The sequence below is a fragment of the Styela clava genome, chromosome 5 (assembly GCF_964204865.1).
Source record: "Styela clava chromosome 5, kaStyClav1.hap1.2, whole genome shotgun sequence".
In the NCBI taxonomy this organism is placed as follows: Eukaryota; Metazoa; Chordata; class Ascidiacea; order Stolidobranchia; family Styelidae; genus Styela; species Styela clava.
Window position 1 is genome coordinate 8,190,276 of NC_135254.1, and position 21,877 is coordinate 8,212,152.

At 34.8% G+C, this 21,877-nt stretch overlaps 1 protein-coding gene across 2 annotated transcripts; it reads right to left on the reverse strand.

Moving 5' to 3' along the window:
• Window positions 1-158: 158 nt before the first annotated feature.
• On the reverse strand, window positions 159-20,673 carry LOC120345080 (uncharacterized). 2 transcript variants are annotated; one of them, XM_039414469.2, is made up of 16 exons: window positions 20,651-20,673; window positions 18,042-18,235; window positions 17,591-17,692; window positions 16,221-16,247; window positions 15,400-15,581; window positions 11,640-11,754; window positions 10,677-10,830; window positions 9,679-9,800; window positions 8,226-8,311; window positions 7,687-7,813; window positions 6,475-6,606; window positions 4,941-5,094; window positions 3,786-3,910; window positions 3,145-3,235; window positions 2,657-2,817; window positions 159-1,444 (listed from the first exon to the last, which is right to left on the reverse strand). In XM_039414469.2, exons 2-16 carry the CDS (start codon window positions 18,186-18,188, stop codon window positions 1,388-1,390), a joined length of 1,782 nt encoding a protein of 593 aa, XP_039270403.2. In that variant the 5' UTR covers window positions 18,189-18,235; window positions 20,651-20,673; the 3' UTR covers window positions 159-1,387. The 2 variants fall into 2 exon arrangements, with proteins under 2 accessions (XP_039270403.2, XP_039270404.2); XM_039414470.2 differs by lacking the exon at window positions 16,221-16,247.
• Window positions 20,674-21,877: the final 1,204 nt, after the last annotated feature.

Genomic DNA, 21,877 nt, shown 5'->3' on the forward strand with positions numbered 1-21,877 from the left:
ATTGAATGAATGAAATGTCTGTGGTGGGACTCTGAGCTCGCTTGTATAGAAAAGTTACTGCCTGGTACATATATTATATGTTGAGTATTATCACACATTCAACTAAGAACCCATGCATTCAATAAACTAAAAAAAAAACTGACCATACAAAAAACCAGCTTGCTTCAACTAGACATATATATTTCTTTCTATATCTACACAGTGCATCGAATTAAACTACAAAATAATACAAACACAGATTGTCAGTCACTGTTATAACATACATGCATAGGAAAAGATGAAACTTGGGTCTACCAGTCCCATTTTCATAACTGATTTTAAAAAAGAATGAGATATGATGTAGATACATCTTTGCTTCAAAACAATGTTTCCCGACTACACTTGGAAACATTGAATTATCCAAAAACCTGTAACATATACTTTAAGACATGCTGTTGTGGAGGGGAGATAATGTTAAGCTCCAGAATAACTGTTTTTCGTGCCAAGATATTCGAGTGGAATGCACGAGATTATGACACTCCACAAATCTGTACTCGCTAAATCAAAATGGGATTTTATTTGAATCCACCATAAAAATGAAATTACAACGCATGCGAACATGGAACAAAGTAGAAAAAATGGTTATTTCATGGAGCATGGATATGACCATAGGCCAGGAACCCAAATAAAGTTGCATTAAAGTAGAAACCCAAATGGAAGATATTCAAAGCAGTTACAATAATTTATTTCCTCATAATTAAGCACTATGCATTAAGATATATGCATGACAAAAAAGTTCCTATATTTATGTACTATGTTCCATTTGAAGACGTGCCGAGCATGTATGGGGACAAAAAGAATTGCAAAACATAACATAAACAAAGGTAACCAAAAAATCGTAGTATACATTGACAGAGATGGTATTATATAAAATTCCAAGGGAAGACAAAAATGATAGATAGCCATGGAAGACTGTGAACAATAGGTTTAATAAAATTGCTACAAAATCACCATAAAGGCACCTCAGCTACTAACTTCATGAATGCAGTGGTAAAGTAATATTTCTATGCATAAACTTAATAATTTTTTTAAATTTAACATTGAAAAAACACAGTAATAAAAAGCTCTAATTACACATCAAATACTATGCCAAAATCATAATACAATGCATGTGTGTACCAATAATTCAGTATTCTTTTCTCGAATGAATGAGATAGAAATACAAGTTAATAAAACACTCTTAATAAATTTCCCAACAGCTATCTAACACTGGAACATCTTAAAAACTATCTTTTAACCAAAAAGTGCAATCAGGTTTAATTAACAGTGGTTAAAGGCATCACAAATAAACTGCTACAGTGAGTTTCTGTACAAATTATAAAATTGATCATGGACAATGTGTGTATATTTAAGCATCTTGAGGAACTTCAATTGAAGCAGTTGCCTTCTCTTTTTGAGCCAATTCCTGTAATATGAAAGTAAAATATTTTAAAATATTCATAAAATTAAAAATATTCGAAGTGTGTTATGAATTGTCAGTGTTGATAGCCTGTCGATTCTCTTTCAGAAATTGTTCCATTCGCTAGGTATGCCACTGATAAGTGAACTACGTATTTGGTGATATTCTAAATCAGGGGTTCCCATGCTTTTTTCAGGACGATCCCAAAGACAACTTTCAAGTGTCTAGTGCGACCCCAGGTCAATATATATATTTTTCATGAAAGTTTAAGCTTCTTTCACTAGACTTTTTAGATTGGTCATGTGGTGGTATTAAGTAAAATAAGCTAAAACCAACAGTGATGTCACATTAATCACCTAAATTTTCTATAGCATAAGCATAGAGCGATGCCTATGGGCCTGTTTTACAGTAAGTCATGGTACAAACTGCTAAATTTAAGATGGTTCGTCAAATTTCAGATGTTTTGTGTACATTCATCCTCGACCATACCTCAGCGACCCCACCGACCCCATGACCTGTTTGCGACTCTACCTACTTATCATTCTGACCCAATTTGGGGTCGCAACCCCTGTTCTAAATTTACCCTCAAAATACACAGGAAGTATTGTATCCATTTTCAAGACATTCAGACTCAAACAAGGACATTTTAGTAATTTGGCAATATTTTGCATGAAAGTATCATTCACTTTATGGAGGCAAGGTAAAAGGATGAATGTAAAAATTTTGAAGAATTTGAAAATATTACATAGAAGGAGGTAGCCTACTCTGTATGTTGGTATTTAATCATTGTCTGTGTATTCACCAGGATTTTCATAAACTTAAAGGAGTTTAAAAATCAAAATCATATGTTGAGCTCTTTATCTCCTTAATTCAAATGCCCTCAATAGACAAAAGAAAAATGGGAAACCAAGACAAAATTATATTACTTCTGACAACATCTTTTGCTGTTTGAAAAACTTTTTTGTAATAAATGAGGTACATCATATGCCAAATTGAAAGGCAAATGGCGTCTTACTACATCTGTTAAATATTTAAAGGAAGGGCCTGGCCCTAGATCTCAAAATTGAGTGCCATGCACCAAGATGGCGCACAACCTGAACTTAGTATGTTAACCAAGTTAGGGTTATCAGGTTGTGCGCCATCTTGGTGCACATACTTCTGGAGCGCCCAAAATTGATCTTGAGCTTATGACCTTCCCAGATGAAAACAAATACATACATTCAATTCCTGTTCCTGAGCCATCATCCTTCTTTTCCTCGATCTTCTTGCTTTTAATTTCATTTGGAAATCTGCATGTTGTCGGGCTCTGTTTGCTTCCATCTCCTTTGAATATTCTTCTCGTTGTTTGTCATATTCTGCCATCACTACCTCAAGGTTTCCTGAGTAAAAATAATGAAAAGTTAATATAAACAAGAATCGTTATCTGGTCTAATATTCTTTAAACCCAACAGTTGTCTTTTTGTCTGAATGCACTTGATATTAAAAACATGCTCATTGTGATGCTGGACTTCTTAAAGTCAATAGCTGGACCATTTAACTCTTAACAGCTTCCACCATTCATGTACCGTTGTACCAATTTTTAATAACTGTATTGCTACATTGTTTAAAAACATTATGTTAGTTATTAAATTCAAATAAAACAATACCAATAAACAGAAACCATCAAACCATTCAATTACTAAACCAAATTCAATAAGTGACCTCACCAAAAAGTTCGTCTTCTTTAGGCGAAGGTGCCAATTCATCCAAAGGTAGCGCCATAGGTTTGTCATCTTCAACTGAAGCTGTTTCATTAGCCTGTATAACAATAGTTTGTTATTATAGAATACAGTTAACTTGGAGCATAAAATATTTCCAAAAAATAAGTTCGAGGTGACCCAAAACAAAACCCAGGGGATTATTTGGAACGAATTCTAGAGAGAAAACATAACTTTCGTACAGATTGTCCCAGATTACTAAAACATTTGGTTACAATCATACGCAAACAGAAGTTGAAAAGTTAAATAAATTGAGCTTCATTTCCATACGAGCAATTACAAAATTTATGGGTTTTGTTTTGGGGGTCATCCTTGTATTATACTGAAAAATTACAGATTGCTATTCTTTTTAAAAATGCTCAGGCATACTGGCTTCAGAATAAATTATATTGGCTATTATTGGATGATCACAATAAACTCCAGCACATCTGATGTTCATGTTAGAATTAGAAACAACAGCATTAGTTATTGATTTGACAAAACAATTGAAAAACAAGTTCAAATTTCTGTTCGCGCCACGCTTATCCCTATTCAGCATTTCCTGAAGTTTTCACAGAACACTAAATTGTATACCATCATCAGTGACTTACCTCCCCTTCCGCACTTTCCTCTTGTGCTTCTTTGATCTGTTTGTCAAGATCCTGGGATTCTGGAATATTTTCTGCCTCTGCAGCGACATCCGATGGTTCTGCGTCATCACTTTCAATCCCAGAATCTGATTTTTATTTCATTTAATCAAGGTTAAATGATTAGAAAGAGATTTTCGTATTTATCAAAAGACAGATAGCTAATAGTTGCTGATAGTCTAATGCAGGGCTACTCAACTATTTTTACTGAAAATCCCCATACAAAACTTACAAACAACCAAAAATTATTTGGGTCCGGTGTTTCCAGAAATTTTATTTCAGCATCCTTAAACGCGCACTTCCTCGACCGGCTAATGATTATCAGCTAATCAAGATTATAGTTATTTTCATATATATTCAAAACAATAAAAGTCATTTTATGAAATGAAACTTGTAAAGTGTGGCTAATGACCCAAAATAAAGAATTAGGTTCGGTCTGAATCAAATACTCGGAAGGTCCAAATTCGGACCGCGGTCTGCCAGTTGAGTAGCCCTGGCCTAGTGTTGGAAGAGACGGACTTTGAATATGTTTGCAGATTGAAATTCTCAGGTTCAAATCCCATGCCCAGCATCTCACCAGGCTTATACTGAATTGTGTAGGCAATACAGAATAAAAAAGATTCGACCCAAAATATTTTATCAGAGGAGGCTTGTGCAGAGCATTGTTCAGAGTGAAAGATGGGTGCTCCCGAAGTATTCTTACCAAGATGGCGCACAACCTGAACATAGTGTGTGTACCAGGTCAGGGTTGTTCAGGTTGTGTGTCATATTCATACCAAGATGGCACACAACCTGAACATAGTATGTGTACCAGGTCAGGGTTGTTCAGGTTTTGCGTCATTTTCGTACCAAGATGGCGCACAACCTGAACATAGTGTGTGTACCAAGTTAGGGTTGTTCAGGTTGTGCGTCATCTTGGTATGAATACTTCCGGAGCGCCGAAAGATGTGTGAGGAGAGATGAAGGAAATGTGAAAAAAAAAGCCTCCTAATCTGCTATCAGTTATGCTCTCGCACAAAGTAATCAACTAGAATAATTACATTACTTTATATCTGTGAGTATGTTCATATTGAATAGTTTTTTAAATCCAATTAATTATCTCCAGAAAAAAAATCTCACCAGCTGTGGGTTCTTCCCAAGTGATTGTCTCTCCAGTCTCTTCTTCAATTTTCTCTTTCATTAGTCGAGTCCTTTCCACTCTTAGCTGAGATTGGAGATCAGCACATCTAGTACGCGAGTTTGACAAGTCTCCTTGTATTCCGGTAGTCAAAACCTAAAATAGCAAATATAAATACAAACTTTGTGTTAATTCTCAGTCCTTAGTGGAAATAGATATCAGTAGTTTATCTTTTTTGTGTTATCAATAATTCCACTAAAATTTCCTAATAATTCGTATGTCATGAATAACCAAGATAAGGTAATATTGTAAAATACCAGACAATAATACTAAAGCATATCACAAGTGTTCAAAACATTTCGACATTATTTTTTGAATTTAAAATAGCATTATAATTGGTTAGTTTTGAGACAAAATTTATCCTGACAAACAAAATTGCAAATGATTCAGAATTGAAAACTCTGAACAGCACAATATAGTAAAAATATTTTAAACATGCATCACTTTTTAAAATTGAACAGATCATTCCTATTTCAACAGTGTACATCTCAATATTCCTATTATTTAACCTTTTTTTGTCTTTGTACAAATGTATTTTGTATTTTTCAGAAACTTGTGGAAGGAAATGTGATTAAAAATGTAAATCAGTCATGGAGAAGAAATTTGAAGGCAAAACCACAATCTTATATACTTTTTGGGCTAGTTTCCTGAGAATGCCGGCCAATACTGCTTGTAATCATAGACATCAAATTTGAAAGCAAAACTACAATCTTATATACTTCTTGGGCTAGTTTCCTGAAAATGCCCGGCAATACTGCTTGTAAACATAGACATCAAACAATTGCTGAGAAAGAACATATGTTGAATTCACCACCACAGCTATTTTCCCGACCATATTGACTGCTACAAATCTCATGTCAACTAGCATTTACTCGTATCTAATACACCACCAAAAATATATATAGTCTTTGTTGCTCTCGGCAATTTCTTGGAGTTTTGTTCTGTTTTCTTTAAGTCAAAACTGCTTATAATTAGAAAACTAATTATAGCCAAAGAGGAACATCAGTTGTGTGGAATGCACTACCTCATTGCTGTTTCGGACCTCCTGAAGTATGCACACCAAGATGGCGCACAACCTGAACTCAGGCTGTGTACCAGGTTAGGGTTCAGGTTGTGCGACATCTTGGTGCGCATACTTCAGGAGTACCGCTGTTTCTTTGATCCTATTGACTTGGACTACTTCGAATCTCACTACAACAAGAATTTACTATTGTCTAATGCGCTACTATAATCTTGTATAATTTAAGTAATAAGTTCTTGTCACTTAAATACTGTCCATAACTTTGCTCAGATATGATTCCCATTTACTTCCGAGTAAATGTGGGTGACATTTATCTTGAGAAAACTCTCGTAAAAAAAACCCATGTCCCGAAGATTACCTTTCCGATGGGCTGTAGACTTGATTTTTGCAGCGCTTATGAGTTCACTAAAACATCAAGAAAACAAAATAATAATCCAAAGTTGTTCTCAACTCACTTTGTTGATCCATTGGCCAAGAACATGGCTTCTATCTCTGGTTGTCCTGTACACATTTCCTGCGTGACTATGTCGTGAATTGTCTTGCACATCAATGAATATATAAGTGATGGCTTTGTTCAATGTTGCAACCTAGAAGGTTTGATAAAATAAATTCATCAGAGTAAAACAAGGTCCAAAAATATATTGATAATTTCAAATAATAAACTTAAACTGAAGGAGAACAGGTTAATAGCAAAAATAATAATAATTGGATTAACAAGGTATTCATCCAAGATTAAGCACTAATAAATTTTATATAGCACAGACAGGGTGCTTCCGACTATATAGTATACAGACAGCACAGACTTCCAACTCTTTGGTATACAATCAATAATCAGCGATGGCAAATTGCCCAAATGCTACAAGAACTGTGCGTCAACCACAGAGTCATTAGTAAATGATCAAAACATTGGAAAATAATAATTTATGATTGATAGAAAGATTTTATGTTGATGAATTAGCCATGGACCCAAGATTGTTTTCCAATGTGTAGCTCACATATTTCTATTTGTACTAAATTGCAACAGCAGAAGTGACTTAGCCTATGTCACTTCAAAAAAATGAATAAAAAAATGGTTTGAAAAAATGTCTCATTTGTAATAGTTAGGTTCCAATAACCAATCCTGAAAATTGACATGGGCGCTACCTAAAATCTAAACTAAAACAGGTATAACTTAATCCTGGACAAAAATATGGCCCCTAGTCCATAATCACAGAAGATCATAAAAAGTCTATTCCTGAGAAGTGTGACATCACCTACTTTGGTTTGGCTGCGGCATATGGCCGATCACTGTGCACTGACTGAAGAACAGATATTGAATATTCAAAAAGTTTGACAAAACATACACTGCACCATTTAGATCTTATCAGTTATAGGCGTTGGCGCTGCGATGTGGCTCATCGTGCTAAGCGTTAGGACTCGCCACGGCACCTGACATGGAATGGTAACCGAACGAGAGGCCGTTGTTCGCCATATGATTAAGCCGTCTTATCTCCTTTCCACTCCCACAGGATAAATATGTAAATCCTATCCTATCCTCCTACTCACTGATGCATGTAGTTACAGAAACTGTTAAAATGCTTTCAGGTATATTCTTAATTTTAACCAAAACTCTTGAGAGGATAGAGTTTTCAAATTTGAACTGTAAAAGCTCCAGACTATTAATTTACCTCATTCCTGTCACAATATGGAAACTTGACTTTACTCAGCAATCTCTGTGAATTCGAAAGATTCTGCGACGCAGCTATCAAATAACTTCGAGTTTCTGCTGCAATTTGAACACGTAGCATCTTGTGTCTAAAAATTCACAAACACATTCATATAAACAATAGATAGCAAAACTCCATAAATATTTGAACAGATATATATTTATAAAAAACTCATGGAATTATTCTAAGTCTTACTGCACACACACCTTCTTTAAGTTCAAAATGATATTTCAACATAGACATTACCATTTCCTTAACACAATGCTTGGTGTATCGAAAAGTGTTCTTAAGGCTACTGGAAGTGCCACCTTGAAGAAGACCTTGGACAAGCTGCTATGTGAGAGGGTATTAGTTTGCCCAAGACCAGCGTTTAATGTAAGGTGTCAGGCTCGAGTTTTTTTTTATCTTTCCAGTATAATGCAACCTTGAGGTCCCATGTTACACAATCTATATATTATGGTTTCTCCCCACTATGAATTGACCTATGACTAATTTCTCACCCTGCAGAGTTGTTGGGAATCCTCAGTATACTCTGCCATCTTGCATATGCGTAATTAAGTTGATTTGTAGCACTTTGCACGTAGATCTGAAATGAAACATGAGCGTTTTATATATTGTAGGTTTGAATCAAAAAGTGTGGATTGGTGAGGATAAGACCAGCATAGATTTGAATATAGATTAATAAGACAGTGGTTCCCAACCTTTCAGGGCTTGTGGCCCCCTTGTTACTTGTCGATTTCAATCGGTAAGTATGTTGATAGGTATTTGTCTGTCTGTCTGTTAGATGCACGCGATATCTCACGAAAGCGAGATTGAATCTGCTCCAGATTTTGCATGTGCATTCATCATATGTCGGACCAGAAGCCTATTGATTTTAGATGAATTATGTCGTATAATTAGCGAGTTATTAATTAATTAGTGATGGGACACAGGGTGTCACTATAGAGTAAGAGCGCTGTTTTGGGGGATCCCCTAACTTTCGATCGATAAGTCTTCGGTCTCTGACCGATATTCTCTTTTATAATTCCATTGGTATTTATAGTGCTTTTTGATTGATAGATTCCAAATCCCATTATGTTTAAACAATTCATGCTCAACAACAAGGGTGAACCTTATCAAGAAATGAAACTAAGGTAGTTGTAAATGGAAATGCAAAATCAGTTTTGCATCTAGCATTGGGGCCGCTTAAACTGCTCTGTGGCCCCCTTGGAGGCTCCTGGTTGGGAACCACTATAATAAGATATTCTGGAACAGAACACGGAACACAGGAGCTTGCCCTATTAAAAGAAGCAAATCATAGGGCGAACTCTATCAAGACAGATAAATAATGAGTTTGTCATCCTCACCGAAAGCACTGTGATGATGTTTGATAACCTTACCATTTCTCAATCAGTTCCAAGCTTGAAGGTGTCAACTACACCATGTAATTCAAACTCAATATGGGCTTTAAATGCATTCAGAAAGTATTACTTAAAAGTAAAATTTAATGCATATGGTTTCAGTATGTGCAAATGTTACTCAAGTTGAGTATTTATAAATGTATAAACTAATCGGGTTTGTAATATAGCAATTGCTCCAATCTCACTGTAAAAAGAGTCACTAATGCAATGACACTAAGGTACCACTAAGGACTAAGTCTACCTAATATATTAAACCTAGGCAGAGCACGGGGCAGAAATCTGTAACCTATAATGCCAACATTACATCTGGTTTAGTTCCGTTTACAAAACCAGCCACACAATCATTCGTGAAGTTTAACTGCTGTGGAAAATGATTAAATTATAGAAAACATTTGCAAAGTTAATCATTAAGTTTACTGTATGTTTTGAAAACTACTTTCCAAGAACTAGGTACTCAGTAACAAGGAGTGTTGGATTATCATATGAAAACCTACTAATGCCTATTTAATTAATTTGTTATCAAAAATTACGAACAACAGAATATTTGTTGTACCTGGGCGTTACTCCATGAGTTCATTGAAGCCTGAATTCTTTGTTTTCTATCTTGTTCTTTATCTAGATCGGCTTCCAATTTCTCTTCTAACTCACTTCCATAAGATCCACCAAATATTGATTCTATGTTTTTGAAAAATACCAAATATACTTTATGTCGTATAGAATTACCGTAGGTTTTCAAAACCAAAAATTTTTAAGCAGCAAGTCAACAGAGAAAACTTGAACTATTCAGAACAGTATTTCATGTAAAGAATTTCGAAACCTTCTGAAATGTAAAAATCGCATTTTTCTGTATCATAGATTCATACTCTGCAATTTTTCGCATTTTGAGACGCTTTTTGGAACTCTTGAAAGCCCATGTTTTCAGCTAGCTGTTACTGCCAACTTGATACTTAGAAATTGAATTGCTGGATATACCTCGAGAGTTCTCATCTACTTCAAATTAGACATCTACAAATACTGTATATGTACTGTATATACAGTAACTAACTCGACCCCCAAGCCTTAATTACATAGGCTATTAATGAAAAAAATTATAAAATAATTTTTATTTTCAACAAAATTTTTTTTACATGTATTTCATTCCGAAAAAAATTTACAGAAGGACTAGAATTGACATGAGCAAACTACAGTCCACAGACCAACTTAAATCAACATTTAATATTTTAACTAAAGAATTCATTGAGATTGTAATTAAATTTAGTTTTGGCACGAGGCTTATTGTTTTCCACCGTTGCTTTTGTAACACTTCAAATATTGTTGTTGTTATTATTGTTCCTAAAATTAACTTTTTATGCCACACTTAGATGGCCCCCCAGTCTAGGTGGGCAACATTTTTGGCCCCCGGTATAAAAACCTTACCCACCCCTGGACTAATAGGACCCACTAATATGTGAAAGTTACTAATTTTGAAATGTAAGTTTCTTTCAAGTTCAAAGCTGCTACCGGGTCAAACATCTAAACCTAACAAGACCAATAGCTGGATGTGCAACATACCCAGAATGTCATCCTGTTCTTTGTAATGCTTGTTAAGTTCAGTATGATCAACTTGTAATTCCTTGATCTCAGATTCCATCTTGGATTGTCTGATTTGTAATGCCAAGAGTCTCTTGTAACAATCTTCCATCTCTGTCTTAGCTTGAATGTATTCCTAATGAAAAAAATGAAATATCTTGAACATAAAAATATTCCATAGTTTGAAATAGGAGTTTCATATTTGTCCTGTGGAGAGGAAAGCGGGAAAACCGGTTTCCTGTCAAGTCAATGTTGGGTATGGGAAAATTTAACCTGTTTTGTTACAGACACATGTACCTGATGATAAGTAAGTTGTAACCGACCATCAGTTACGAGAATTATCCTGCGGCGATGAGGAGTTCAGTAATGCTCTCACACATAAAATTAACCTGACAGTTTGTAAACCTGCGTGGGGTAACCATATTCCTACAGTATAGCTCGTTGCGGAATACCACCCAGAATAAGTTATTGTTCCTAACTTTGAGATAATATTATCCTGCTGGTACATGTTCACCACTTATTAAGAAATTATTGCCACAATGCAACGAATCCATGTTGGAGCTTCAGAGGAAAATTTTTGAGATTTGTAATTCTGAAGAGTCATTTCATTAATAAAATATTGCTTAAATTCAGTAGCAAGTTAATAATTTAAATCCCAAGATCAGAAATGACTCGAGGTCACTAAATTTCCTGTATGTAAATCGGATTGGCCGAAACTGACTTATCAGCACTCTCATTTACTACTACTAAGAATATGTTCTTGGTTATCCTATTTTGAATCACTGCTCAGTAGGTCCTGCCATGTAACTGATAGTTATGAACTTTCTTCAAAAAGAGTTTCCATCACTTTTGAGTTAGTTCATGTGACCTTACTTGGAGCAAATCCCCGTAATAAGATATCAATGAATTATCTGGAAAGCATTATATTGCTGAGTGAACACTGACCTCTTGTTCTTTGGACATCTGAGAATCAAATTGTACTTGAGACTGGAAATAATCCAGCATGTTTTGTGCTTTAGCAAGAGATTCAAGGTTTTGAACATCACGAAGTTCTTTCTGCCTGTAAGAAAAGATTAGGAAACAGCTATTATTTCTAACACATTGGTTGTGACTTGTGAGAATGTTATGCCTACGGAAGTTTGTAATATAGTGAATATCCACTTGTGTTGAATAAATTCTGATTCTAAGGAAAAGAAAAAGGCAGGAAAAAAGATTTCCTAAAGAGCTTGAATGAAAGTATGAAGAAATTTTTCATCATAGGTAAAAAAATTTCACCATGAAATCGACACCTTCCCTCAAAAAAAAAAGGAAATACAAGGCTTTACACAAGCTACAAGGTGAGCTAACACCTAGTAAAGATTGTAATCTCTTCTGGGTACTGGGTAGTATGTGAACCAAGATGGCGAACACCGGAACATAGTATGTGTAACAGGTTAGGGTTAGGTCATAATTTCAGGTACATATACTACGTGAGTTACTTGCCTAGTCCACGAACTAGAACTAAAATAAGCAAAATCGGAATAAAATTATGGCCTAACCCTAACCTGGTACACATACTACGTTTCGGTGTCCGCCAACTTGGTTCACATACTACAGGAGTACCCTTTTCTGTGCGTCATTTCCTACACTATTCCAATGACACTGGGTGAGATATTGACCATGGCATTTGAAATGAACCCAAGTTCTTTAACTTTTGGCGCAGTATAGATAGAACAAACACATAGTTCCCTAACAATATGGTATTCTGCAAACTAAATTAAAAATGAGGGCCAAAGTGGACAAATATCATACACACCTTTGTTAAAAAATATTGAGCTGCACCTTGAACAAAATCTCAAACAAAAGTGTCATCTTGTTTCTTACTATTTGAATAGTGTTTTTTATCTAGTATTACAATATTAGGACAATATTTGTAAGAATTTAAAAGATAAAGAAAGAAAAAGTTATTGATCATGGACATACTTTGCTAATGTTTGGCAAAGGCAGAACTATAGGGCAATATTTATGAAATCTATTGCATGATACAATCCAACAAAATTCATTTTATTGTGTGTAATTAATTGTAGCAAATATCTCAGAAAAATCTTTTTGCTTGGTATGGAAATTGTTACTTTTGTTTTGCACTTTAACCTGTGAGATGCGAGACCTGAGAAGTAAAATTATCAAATATAAGGACAACCTAGACAAAAAAATTTTTAATTATAATAATAAACAGTAACAATCCGAACTATGTTCGTGCCTCTTCTCCCTTGTAATGTTAATAGTTTAGTTTTTGTTTTGTTTTTTGCGGTTGCGAGTGAAAACACCCCATACAAGGTTTCGCTCAATCCCAAGAGTCTCTTTTTAATTTTGTGCAAAACAATCGATTCTTCAAAATAAATTATGAATAACATAGTCGAAAATTGGGCCATCTCAATTTTGCATTTGACAGATGCATGGACATGATGGAAAGAAGAAACTACATTCTGTCATATTCACACTGATAGCATTCAAACAAATTCATGAGCACTTTTGTGAGTACTTGCACTTTTAGAAAGTAGCAAAGGCCTCTAAACTTGATGACGGCTGATATAAATAGATAGAAAAAACCAAGGCGACACTAAAACAAACAAGGAAAAACAAATGATCACACACATCACTTTCTATGTAAAATCAAACATTCTTCACAACAATCCATAGAGAAAATAATTATTTACTTGTTTCCATGATACCAGACACCTTCAGCCAACAATCAAACAATAGAATCATACTTACAATAGATCAGGCAAACAAAAGCTTTGTGATATCATAATTCCTATTGATTCAGACAATTATGAGCAAAGAATGGTGGAGGCAGGTTAATTTTCATGTCACATGTTATTAACAATGCTTTATTTTCAAATGTTCTTCAATTCAAAGTGCACTCTGTACATACTATCCAAGCGCATAAACCCTTACAGTTATGGTTTGACACATCTGGTTTTCTAGGGCGACTGATTTTGTAATAGGGTTCCATCGCTCTGAAAAATGTTATATAAATGCAGGAGCAACTGATACTTGTATGCCATATGTATTTGGAGAGACTTAAATCTTTCCAGCTTGATAATATCTATTCAATTTATTAAGATGATGATCGTGGAAGCTGAAACCAGAATCTTTAATCGGTTATTAACTAACATTTGATTTTCCTATTTATCCCGAGGTGGAAGAATATGATAACTTTTTCAATTGGTATTGTTGACTCAATAATAGAGAAATATGTCCCCAATTCTGGACTTCGAAAATGATATATCATGATATATGAAAATAAAATTCCTCAAACTTCCTACCCTTCCTGCCTCTTACCCTAGTGTGGGTCGTCTTCCGTGCTTCAATGCAGCTTTCTTTTTCTCAATAGCATTTTCCAATCCTGAAAACCTGATTTCAAAAAAATTGACTGTATAGAATTACACACGCTAAAGTCTTGAACATTCCTTTCAAATTACGCCTGAGTAAAAACTGATGTTTAATATGTAACTAAAAGATCTGAAACTGTATGTAACTTTGATTTATATCTCATAAGTAATATTTTTTTACAGCCTAGTGTAAAATATACTTTCTAATAGTCAATCCTTTACATAATACATCCTGAATCAAAATAAAATAACTCAACTCAAGCTTCAAACTTCAATGACTAGTCCTACCATAATTACTGCATAACCATCAACTTCTTCCCCAAAAAAATGTTTACTACAGTAGTTCTTTGACATCTTTGTTGCCAACAGGGCTTCAGAAATGCAGTACATAATACATGATGAAATATTATTATTTATATGGAACTTCAAACTCCAAAACTTTCTCCAAAATTTAAGTCAAAACTTAAGTTACAGTAAACGAAAGAATAACTTCATTTGTGTTTCATATTGGCCGGAAGACTTCCTTTATGATTCAAATAAGATGTCAAAAATTAAACTTAATAACTTTCAGCAAAATGAAATAAAGGTATATTGTAGTTCACACTCGCATTATATGATTAAAAGTTATTAAGAATCAGAATAAAATGTAAGTGGTGAAATTACTAACACTCACGCTTGATAGTTTGATATATTTCTAATTCTGCTTTTGGTCACATAATACACTTCAAACTATTTTGAATGCTTTAAAAATTATTACTTTTTTAGACCATCGTCTTGAAGAATGATAACGTGTCAGTGATCCTAAGTACTCAGTTGTTATAAAACTTATTTAAATGTACAATAACACATCAACCAAATCAATCTAACAATTCAAATGTCTTGGAACTCAAATGAAAAAAATATAAAACAAGTGTATAAAGCAAATAAGGAGGACTGTATTCTGATTGAACTTTGACACAATCATACATATATTGTTTTGATGATATGCATCTCATAACATATCATATTCTCTGAATAAAATTGCTTATTGGCTACATTTGATAACACAAAAGCCCTTTAAATTTCATTCAACATACGTTTTCTAGCTGAATTTGTTTGTACCTAGTATTGCGCTGTAAAGCTTGGTTATAAAAATTCCAAAGCAGTAGCAAAGCAAATATGGAAGACTCGATTTTGACCTATCGTCACATGAATAAGCTTTATTATTATAACATATTATATATATTCTCTGATATTATTAAATATATATTTTCAGATTGAAAAAAAATTACTCCTTAGCTACATTAGATACCACACACTGTTTTATTGAGTTTAAGTTTTATTGAACTTACGTTTTTAGCTGAAGTTGTTTGTACTCAATATTGAGCTGCATGGCTTGGTTTTTCAACTCAATGCTCAGTCTCATCTTCTCTTCCAGTTTCTGAACAACATTCTTGCGTTCCAGTTGTAGAATCACGATCGACAGCGAATGATATTGACGCAAAATGTCAACAGAAAGCACAACTTTTTTCTCCTGGAAAATTTATTTTGAAAGATGATCACTCATGGTCATACTCTTTTCTTGAAATAGGTTTGGTAGTTTTGCTCTTACTAAACTTTAATATTATTTTGAAATGCCAGGTTTCAATATAGTATGAGGCAAAAAATGAATAAAACCGAATATTCCGGATAATAAACTTGAGGACTTAATGTTTTTCAGTGAAGACTGAATGCTATAATAAATTCGTATCTCAACGTTGCTCTTTGCCTAAATAAATTCCTTGATTTATGTATGGCTGTCCTGTACATAATTATTTAATAATTGCATCTCATTTATTATAATTTCACATATAATGGGACCTTATAAGAAGCACAAAGTTTATTCATGACATGAATAAACATTACTACAAATGAAACAGGACTGACTAAAATTATTATTTCTGCAGCAATCACTAGCAAAGCTCAGTGATGACCGGCCAGCTTCAGTTTGATATTCAATGCATAGGATTCAGATCAATTTTAAAGCAATATTCAGCAAACATATCAGCCAGTACTAATTTAAATTATAAATGAAACTCTCTTTCTCTTATATTCATGAGAGTTTGCTAAAGAATCATTAAGAAAAATTCTATAAAATCCATGTTCTACTCAAAAGAACACTATTTCAAATTACCTTAGTAGCAGCTGCCATTGCCGAAGCCTGAAATTATTTTGAAATAAATTTTGAATCAAGACAAGCCGACACAGCATGCAAGAGTGGTCATTAAATTCGAAACATAATTTCTTCAATCAGAAAAATGTCAAAATTCATTAGATTTCTCATGCATTCATTTTCTCAATTATACAATCATAATAGACTATCTAATACAACAAGCATCATTAGACCTAACTGATTTCAAACAGAATATGTTATGAAATAAATTTTGATATATAAATTATATTGAATACAGCAAAACACCTTTATTAAATAGAAGTTATATTCAGTGAAAAAGGGGAAACATTGCTTTTCATAAATTGAGATAATATAATTAAAATCCTTTTTATATGAAGTCACAGCAATTTTGCATCAACCAAAATTGAAATAAATTCCAAGCAAACCTCTTAGTTTATAGACAACCTTGATATCATTTTCAAATTGTAGGCTTACATTCATACCCATATACCCTAGGTATGCATAGACAGTATATTAAGTCTAATTTACGGCAACAATGCATTAAGTCAAATAATATAATTAATTTTTTTTTCATATCAAGTCACAGCAATTTCACACTGATCAAAATTGTAATAAATTCAACAGAGATATCCATATAGAAAACCCTGATATATTTATCATATTGCAAACTTCCACACACAGATATGCATGTGTGATAATTAATATAATTAAATTTTTATTATTAATTCACAGCAATTTTGCTGAATATTGAATTAATCAATATTGCATTTTCTTTCCGAAGTTGAAATATACATCTTTTAATTCTTCCCTTGCATGTATTTTGCAATTAATAAAGACTTATAAACACAAATATGCATCCTACTCATTAACACACGTTAGCTTGTTTGTACAAGTTCGTTTAGGTCAGGGCTCTAAAACTCAATTTACCTATGGGCCACTAGTGGCAGGGTCTGGGCCGCATCAGGTTTCCACAATGAAAGCTTAGTTTAAAAATCAAAATCTTTTATTTTTTCAATCAAGCATTTTGCCAATGGACCAAGATGTCTCACCACATGGAAAACATGGTTACAACGTATCAATATAAATCTAAGCGTTAGTGATTGTGACGTCAAAAATCCGAGAACTTATAACTTATATTAAATGTTTTAATCATTGATCGTGTGAACTAAATTAAGTGACTTGCGGCCCGGGCCACACTAACATCAAACTTTCATACTGGGGCAAGGGCCACAAACTATCGTACTGCGGGCCGTAATTGGCCCCTGGGCTGTGAGTTTGAGACCCCTGGTTCAAGTGTTTGTAGAGTGTAAACTTATTTGCAGGAAACATAGCATTCGGAATATTCTCCTATTATCTAAATAAAAACTAACCTGTTTCAGTTCATTCCTCTTCTTATTTAAATCCACAGAATCTGAACTAGATGAAGATGATGATGATTTTCTACTATGAGACTTGGGTGCATTCGGGATTCCCTACAAAAAAAAGGATAAATATCGTACCTTTTCAAGTAATCCCCCCCACTAATATACGAATAATCGGTGCTCCTGAAGTATGTGAACCAAAATGGCGGACAGTGGAGCGCAGTATATGAACCAGGTTAGAATTAGGCCATAAAAGTTGGTAATGAAAGCTGCTTGCTTAATACAACTTTCAGATATCCCTAACTTGTAATAGAAAAAAATTCAAATAAAATTACGGCCTAACCCTAATCTGGCACGCATACTACGTTCCGGTGTCCGCCATCTTGCTTCACATACTTCGGATTAAAAATCAAATGGCTACACAGTTTAACAATATGAACCATTAGAAGAAAAGTATTACCTTGATTACAACAGTGGTGGCATTTGTTGAATAATTATACTGTTGCTGTTGTTGTTGTTGTTGTGTAGTATAAACATGGGTTTGCCCGACGGGATAACGAGCTGTTGTGGTTGTCACTGTCGCTGAACTACTTGCAGCACAACCCATGATTATGTATTAAACAGCAGATAATGCTTATTAAAAATTTACAAGTTCTGAAACATAATATATCAATCTAAACAACTCAGTCCTTGATTCGATGAAAAATGAGCAATTATGGTGAAGTGAAACATATTGAATATGATTGGTAAGGATTGTTGGAAACAATGAAAAACTTTCTTGTACATCGATATTTGATTTCGTCTGAGGAGAATGTAACTGTCAGCTCATATAACATTTTTATATGACGCTTAATCACAGCTTTTGCTCTGAACAAGGTCCTATACAAGTAGCCAGTGACATCCAACAATATTTAGGGAGCTACTTATTATTTGGAAGAACCAAAATCATTCTGGTTCAGCCTTTCCTACTCAATTTATCACAGCCTGGGTAAGGTTGGGGGCATGAGATTTAAAAATGTATAACCTGTGACACTAACACAGTGAAGTCTAAAGTTTTAATCACGAGGCAATCGGGCGGCCCAAACAATTTTTTACATAATCATGAAATCCTGCCCAAATGAAAGAATTTATTTTTGACCTGGCCACGACCTCTCCTCCCATTACCAGTTCATGTCGGGTATGGGATTAGATAGCCAGTTAGGCTAGTTATTCGTTTTCGGAAGCATGGGCTTGATGGTGGAGGAAGCCGTAACCGACCAGCGGTTACATGAACCACCCTCTTTTGTCGCACATAACCATCCTTGCATGGGATTCGAACCTGCAAACCCACCGTAAAAGCGCCTAACTTCGGACAAAATTACTATATTTTCGTCAATTACTCGGCCATTTATTGTCCAAACGGTGCCAAAATTGCTCGGTAAAACATTCGTGCGGTACTTTACATTCCCTGCAAATTTCGGTTCAATTGGACTATTTTTACTATTGAAATAATCGATATTTCTTGCCATCTGACCGTTATCCTTCACTGCCCTAACTTCGGACAGTCATTTTCTTCACTGCGTAACCGCGACGCACAGAGAGAAAGAGGCTTCCGATGCGGATGACGTAATCACGTCGTTGCGTGAAGATAAGACGCTCGATCGTCGTCGTAACGTAACATTGACGTCACGACGAAAATGCATTATTTGAAACTTCCGTCGTCCTATGTTTACATCTTTCGTTCGTTATTTTCGAAACTTCAGATGAGTATAATAACACGTTAGTCATTTTAATTAGGAAATGCATACGTAAATATATCTGATGCAAACCGTTTCAATCCACAATGAAGTATTTTAACGGGCTTCTATCGAAGTCTTTGAAGTATTAATATTCTCGACGGATAGCTTTTTTTTATTCTGCGCGGTTATCTTTATAAATGATAATTTATATCAAACACACGGTAAATCCGATTGTAAAGTTTAATTTAAAATTCAACTTAATCTTGTAAACATGTAGGTCCCGTTTATTTGTTGGAGATCAAATTTATTTTTAATTTCGAGTGAATAAAATTCACCCAGGCCGTATTCAATAACTGTCATTTCGACTACTAATCATAAAATAATGGTTAAGTCAGTGCACTGTGCCATATGGACGTTGGAATTATCATAGTTTTATATATTCGATTTTTAACGTCATCGATTAAGTGTGACATGTATTTTCATTAATGTTATTTTGGCATATATTCATACATGACCGAACAAAATACAAAAATATTACATTGGTACGCCGTCTTTATCTTAACGGAAATTGTCATATTGGCTCCGTTGTGTCTGGCGTCAAAATTCATTTCCGAGACGCAGTGTGACGTCGTGTCGGAAGTGAGCGAAAAATAATCTACGTGAGGTTGACGTAATTTTTGACGCTGCGTGAAATCTTAATATTCTTACGGAATTTATAATTCAGAATTTTAGGTTTTATTTGAATCTCGTACGACATCTTGCGATCACTCAAATAAATTATATACATTGTTGTCGCCCTCTACCGAATGATGGTATTTTGACGATGATAGCTTCAGTAGGAGCGACGCTCTGCGCCGTTGAATGCCGGGCAGTCAATTTTCGGCAAAATATTTATGCAACATTAAAAAAGATGAGAATAGATGTAGATATAACAGCGCAACCTATAATAATTAAAATTAGCAATATACGGCGCGTTTTAGCCAAGATATGGCTGTTCAAAAATTTTGTCCGAAGTTAGGAACTGTCCGAAGTTAGGCGCTTTTACGGCACGCAGGGTAATCGGAGGTGCGGTGGCGAAAGTATTCCTAACGCTTGTTAGCACATTCTGACGATGCGCCACACTGCCGCAAATTATCGCTTTCTAGTATTTCCGTACTATGAGTTGTCATTTTTGTACCATGGCCAGTTAAAAATCAATTATCATATCCAACTTGGTACCGGTACCGTTGTATTTGTATTCAATGTACTGATTTAATTTATGCAGGGTAATTCTGAAATTAACTTACTCGTATCTTACTACCGGTAACTGATTACTGAATTGCCATTAAGTTATGACATTTATCTAACTTACCCAGTTAACAGTCACGGTAACTTTTTAATCTGTTTGAATCTGCTTTAGTACTGTAGGTATCCACAAAATAGGTGGCGGTAATTCTCAATCTCACACACAAGCAGAATGTTGGATGTTTACATGTGACGTCAAATTCACCATGGCAAAGTTAAAGCTGAAACGCGACACATAGCGGACTATAGACCTTTCCCCGAGCATCGTTTTCCTTGTTTACTTCGAGACATTGGCCAATCAGCAAGATGCAAAAAGTGACGTTCAATGCCCCCTTTTCGCATCCGCTCAGACACTTTTCTCACTCAGACAGATTTTCAAGCGTGGTTGTAAACAATACCTCGTTTTCGCGTTTTTGAACTCCATTTGTTAGTTTTCAGTTGTGTTTCAGAAACTTAAATATAAATCAGATAATTCAATGATCACTCTGTCTTCCTAGGAGTTTCAATTTAATTGCAGTAATAAAAATTAATGTAGAAATAGCTGTGATAGATTAGCATGAAATTCTTTACCGGTATTTTTAAAAAACAGATTGTTGTATGCGATGAATCATAATGATGGTTTGAAACATATACCCCATTTTACAGGCGCCAACTCGCGAAAGCACTCTTAAAATAGCCCCGAAAATTTTGCAATGGTAAAGTATAGAAAGAATTTTCCGGGGGTCAAAGGTCGGGGAAAGGTCTATAAGTTATCAAAGTGCAGTAGGGGCAGAGAAATTCTGCTGTTCTGCGATTGTATTCATTGTATAGTAATTCAAACTTTATACCATGATTATAGCACAGTAGTAAGAATTTAGATTTTCCCAGGCCCTGCGGAAGTACTAGTACTATAATTTTTTTTAATTACCTTGTATCCATTCAGTCCCTCATCCTAGGACTGTAAGATACTGGACTTGGTGGACTATAATCAGCTTTAAAAAAAGATAGGACTTTTTCAGCTCAGAACTGCCAGGAAATTTATTTGGCTACTTCCTGGCCGGATATTCATATCAGTTTATAATTTGTGTGGCTCAACGGGCTAAGCGTTAGGAATACGCTCGCCACCGCACCTCTAACTACTCTGCGTGGGTTCGCAGGTTCGAATCCCATGCAGGGATGGTTATGTGCGAGAGGATTGCTGGACTCCTCGCCGTCGTTGGGTGGTTCACGTAACCGCTGGTCGGTTACGGCTTCCTCCACCACCAAGTCCATGCTTCCGAAAACAAACAATACAGTAAATCTAATCCCATACCCG

Excerpts from the sequence above, each read along its gene's own strand:
- LOC120345080 (XM_039414469.2), bottom strand. The coding sequence starts at position 18,188 with ATGGGTTGTGCTGCAAGTAGTTCAGCGACAGTGACAACCACAACAGCT. Across the intron at positions 17,693-18,041 it reads CCACCACTGTTGTAATCAAG|GGAATCCCGAATGCACCCAA; the intron begins GTAATACTTTTC and ends TTTTTTTTGTAG. Across the intron at positions 5,095-6,474 it reads TTGGCCAATGGATCAACAAA|GTTTTGACTACCGGAATACA; the intron begins GTGAGTTGAGAA and ends TTGCTATTTTAG.